We start from the raw sequence: 5,442 nt of genomic DNA, 5'->3' as shown, positions 1-5,442 counted from the left end.
CCGCCGCGCGTGTCGAGCGGAACCGTCCATTAGCAGCGTCGCTGCCGCGTGGTGTGCGCGTGCAGTCTGTCGCGCGACGCAACGTGTCATATAACTATAAATTATTTATATTTTGTACAGTATTACAACGTTAGCGTGTAGATACGTGTTTTGTAAGAATTTTTTTGTTACCGAAATAATGCTATTTATTTAGGACAATTTTTAGGAGGCTCTAGGAGGCGAGTTAGAAGTAACCGTGTAAATATAAATTATATTTATATAACATATACACAGGAGTCGTATACGCGCGCGCGAACCATAGCTGATATTAATGTAATATTTACACTAAAATATTGAAATGTTAGCGGAGGTGTCGAGATGTTGATGATAATGTAAGGAGAAATGCTCAGCAGTCGTCTTGCTCACGTCAAGTTGGTGCACATTTCGTATTGTATTAGATTTTGTATGACGTAGTGCGATAAACGACATAAGACGGATGTGTTGATGGTTTACGAATTGTAAACTTAACTTGTGGCTGTAATCAAGTGACAAGCGGCGCGGACACATCTCGTGCCGCGTGCCATGTGTCTCGTATCGCGTGCCTCGTGTCACGTGTCTCGTATCGCGTGCCTCGTGTCTCGTATCGCGTGCCACGTGTCACGTGTCTCGTGTCGCGTGCCTCGTGTCTCGTATCGCGTGCCTCGTGTCACGTGTCTCGTGTCGCGTGCCTCGTGTCTCGTATCGCGTGCCTCATGTCGCGTGTCGCGGCTCGCGGCGGTGTAGTACTCAATGTGTCGCGTGAAGAACAATGCTAACAAAGACACCAATCTAGTTTTGACTGCAGATAATGGACCTAGTAAGACTAAGTAACTAGTACAATTCCAATTTAAGCCAAACTGATAAAGCTAGAGTTATGAAATAAAAATTGTTTTATATCAACTTTTTTAACTTTCTTAAAATATAACTTACATTAGTAAAGTTTTTATAAAAACATACAAAGCCAAGTTCTAGAAAAACCTTGATTATTGCACATTATTTATGTATTTATGTATATATACTCGTTTCGATCTAACGTCAAAATTAAATGAACAGAGGATCGTCACATTTCTTACACGGCGCTCATTACAATGACGATATTTCACTTTTTCAATTACAGTAAAGCGGCGATTACCTGACCGAACTTACTGGGGGACATGAGTGATCAAATAACTTTTTTTTTCAAACTGTGTAGGTGTTGTCAACATGCAAAAAGATAACGCCGACTTAAAAGAAATGATATGTTTTAATTTCTAAAACTACGGTCTATATGGTTAAATGTTAGGTAGGTCAGATGCATGAAGGTACACGGACGTTATATTTGGGACAAGCAGTCGTTCGGTTAATCGATGTTCCACTGTACTTTGTAAACTTGTTTTTTTATATGCTGTAAAAGGTGACATACGTCATCTTAAAATAGCGCTGTCTGTGAGCGCTGCTCAGAGACATCTCAAAATGGTGAAAGTTGTCGATATTTATATTATGTACAGTACAAGGAAAGAAGATATTTTCCCTTCCTCTATGTCTGTGTCCGTTTAGTCTACTTTCCCTTTCTATCCTTGCCTAAAAGAAAAGGAAAGAAGGAAATGGATGAGGACTAGAATTTAGTATCCAGCATGGGAACGCATCAGTCTGTATGTACGAGGAATGAGTTCCACTTGACGCCTGTGTTGTGTGGTCGTGTCATTGCACCGGGCGAGCGACCAAACGTGCGATGAAGTGAGGTGATATTTTAAAATAAAGATAGCTAATATTATGGAGTTATGTGAGAATTTGTTCAGAAATATTTTGTAATTTAACTATAAGAGTTTTAGCTAAGAACGTGCCCTTAGTTTGCCTAAGATGACAATACCTCGGGTTTGAATTTATAAACAAGATGCAAGTGAAAGCGATATGATAAAGTGTAATTCGCTGCAAAAAAAATAGTCATTCATAACTCTATCTTTAATTATTTAGTACAAATTGGAATTTTAAAAATGTTGTATGTATTATAAATATTATAATTATATTAGTTTTGACGTAGAGTATATTATGTGGTATTTTGTGTGAGTCTGCGAGTGCCTGCCTACTACATTACATTCTACATTATTTATTTGTTAAAATACACATTTATATCAAATTGTTTTCATTTTTTCATTCTCTTATGACCTTTTTATTTACTTACATACTCCACTGTATAAAAATTTAGAAACTGAATAAGAACTAAAAGAGTTAATTCCCCATCTCCATTCTACCATCAAACGTTTAGGCCTTGTCCAGGAAGGTCGATTTCGCGACGAACTAATAATACAGCAGATTTCTAACCTATCCTAGACAATCTGCGGCGAGTTCGAACGAAACGATTTGAATCTTAGTTCTTACAGCAAAGGTGTGAAACGATTTGAAAGGGTGTATGGGTATGGGGGTCTTCAAGTATATAGTGTATAGGCACCCACTAAACTAGCGCGTACCGTCCTTCTGCTACTTCATCACAACATCAGGTGAATCGTGATCTAGAGATTATAAAAAAGTAATGCTGGCAGAATTTTCAGTAGGTATATTACAACAGAACAGAAGACCAATGGGGCCGCAAAGTACTGAAATCGCGGCCACGGACATGTCGACGCAGCGTGGGCAGGCCTCCCGCAAGATGATCTGGTCAAGGTTGCGGGAGTATCCTGGATACGGGTAGCACAGTTCCGTTCATTGTGGAGATCTTTGGGGGAGACTTATGCTAAGAAGTGGGCGTCACGTGGACGAAAAGAAGATATTACTACATTAAAGGTCTGTCTCACCACTTGCTGAGGTTCTGATAATGTAAAATTGATGTTTCTGTCCAAAAAAAAAATCGATTCCACGACTACCAGATATGACAAAATACCAGATATACGCTCTGACCTTTTAAATGTCACATCAAAAGCCTTGTTATTTTTGCAAGTATCGTCATACAAAACCATTTCGCGACGGTGTCACCACTTGCTAATAAAGCTTTTGATAGTCTAAAAAATGACGTTTCGTTCGGATATAAGCGTATGAAATATAATTGAAGCATAACTTCATTTAACACTGGTAAACGGCAGGCTTCGGCACTTCAATGGATTTTTCGCTGTGAGGATGAGATTTCCGCGCGGTCATGTGATCTTAGGCTAACCAATAAGAAGTGATGCACAAGACCAATCCTACCTAACTTCTATTATACGATCAGAGTGACAAATATTAATATTAATGTAAAATCAAATCAATTGCTATAAGACCATGATTTGAAATAAATGATATTAGTGTCATGAATAAGTTATGTCTTATTAATATTGGTGATCAAACGCTGGGTTAGTTAATATAAAAAAAGAGAAAAAATACTTTGGGTTTATGTTGATGAAACACTTGAAACAATCTTACTTACTTAAATGTGAATGTTTAGATAAATGTATGGATGTTTATTTGAAGGTATCTTCAGAACGCGTCAACAGATATGGATAAGGACAAAGTCAGGAAGAGTACATAGGCTTCTAATTAAGTATTTTTTCAATTAGCGGGCGACAGCTAGTTCTATATAAATTAAGAGCTTATTACGCGTAAACGTGTAATCATTTACCAACGCATCGAGTGTTATTGAATCGATACAAAAATCGAATGAACCGTATTCTAATCTTTCCACAATTGTATTGGATCGGATGAACATCCCTATCCCAATTTTGACATTGACAGCCACTGACAAGTGTGAGAAAAATAATTTTCGATTTGAATATAATTGTATTTTTTCTCTTTGGTGACCATTCTAGAACCTAATAGAATTCTTCTTTTTCATGAGCCTCTCCACTATTGGAAGTTGTTTTAATATTATAAAGATTTAATTTAACTTTCCGTTTGATTGTCTGTGCTCTAAAATTGACCTTAGACAAATACACTTAGCTCGAAATAGTCCTCAATATAATTTGGTTGTGTACAAGGAAGTCGAACAAATCTCAAGATGAGTTACATGCTGGGGCATTTGCATAATGGGTGGCAAGTGGACCAAGCCATCTTGTCTGAAGAAGACCGTGTTGTGGTGGGTATTATTGCTCACAACAAAAACCTTAATTAGCCCTGACTATATTTTATGTTAGGAACATAGCAATATACTTAATAAGAGAGTTGGAAACAATGTAGCTTGTTAGATATTACATGTACACTTCTATTTAATCCAAATTCTCACATCCTAAAGAACCATAAACAGTTGTTATGTATTTCTGGGCATTGTGCTGGACTTTGTATTCTAGGAGTGATAGAATGGAGTCTATGACACTAAAATAATTATCAAATAAAATTAATCTTTATATATAATACAAAATTACAAGAACTTTTATTAGACACAAACAATTTATTTGTGTAGGTAATCCGCTTCGGCCACGACTGGGACCCCACATGCATGAAGATGGATGAAGTGTTGTACAGCATTGCAGAGAAAGTTAAGAACTTTGCAGTGATATACCTCGTGGACATAACTGAAGTACCAGACTTCAACAAAATGTACGTTCACTTACAAACAATATTACTGTAAATTAAATTGTTTGAAACATTCCTCGTATATAAATATTATGTAATAGCCAGCTTCTGACTTTGTAACTTGTTAGACACATTGATATCATTTGTGTATCTCTCCTAAACACATATCTTGTACTAAAGGAACACCTAAATCTAGCAAACACAGTGATCCTTCATATGCATAATTGAGGCGAGATCACAACACTATACAATGCATGTGGTTGTTGCAGGTATGAGCTGTATGACCCGTGCACGGTGATGTTCTTCTTTCGCAACAAGCACATCATGATCGATCTCGGCACGGGCAACAACAACAAAATCAACTGGCCTCTGGAGGACAAGCAGGAGATGATCGATATCATCGAGACGGTGTACCGCGGAGCACGCAAAGGCCGCGGTCTCGTCGTCTCACCCAAAGACTACTCCACCAAGTACAGATACTGAACATGTCTCCCACGACAACAACGCAATGCTACTCTTTGTGACTGGGGACATGCATACCGTGCAAGTGTGAACTGCGGCCTATTACAATGCTGAGGGCAAATGGTGCATTCTATTTTGTTTGATACATTGTACAAATGAGAGTCAAGAAACAAACAAGACAGTGAAAACTTAATTTAAGAACATTTTGGCAATCTAAATGCCATAAAGTGATATGAATAAAAATTACTTATTTTATGTTTGTGTCTTATTTCCTATGGATTCCCGCATTTTGTCTGTCTTGTTCTGTCACCCGGGTCAAGGAGGGACCAGTCGCTTGGTACAAAATATGGTTTTTCATATTCTTCGTTTTTAATTCGAGATGGGGACTGTCACAGACACTCATCTCGTCACAGACACACAGACACTACTGGTTCATATCATTGCAGAGGTTTTTAAATTTAGATAAGAAAAGTATTATAATAATAAAACAAAACAAGTATGACA

General features: G+C 37.6%; 1 protein-coding gene across 1 annotated transcript; it reads left to right on the top strand.

Moving 5' to 3' along the window:
• Positions 1-3,731: 3,731 nt before the first annotated feature.
• LOC106711164 (thioredoxin-like protein 4A) lies at positions 3,732-5,157 on the top strand. The gene is made up of 3 exons (XM_014503404.2): positions 3,732-4,039; positions 4,364-4,500; positions 4,746-5,157. Exons 1-3 carry the CDS (start codon positions 3,962-3,964, stop codon positions 4,957-4,959), a joined length of 429 nt encoding a protein of 142 aa, XP_014358890.1. The 5' UTR covers positions 3,732-3,961; the 3' UTR covers positions 4,960-5,157.
• The last annotated feature ends 285 nt before the right edge of the window (positions 5,158-5,442 follow it).

Source organism: Papilio machaon, chromosome 22 (genome assembly GCF_912999745.1).
Source record: "Papilio machaon chromosome 22, ilPapMach1.1, whole genome shotgun sequence".
Classification (NCBI taxonomy): Eukaryota; Metazoa; Arthropoda; class Insecta; order Lepidoptera; family Papilionidae; genus Papilio; species Papilio machaon.
The sequence above is the reverse complement of the archived record's forward strand: the minus strand, read 5'-3'. Positions and strand labels throughout refer to the sequence as shown.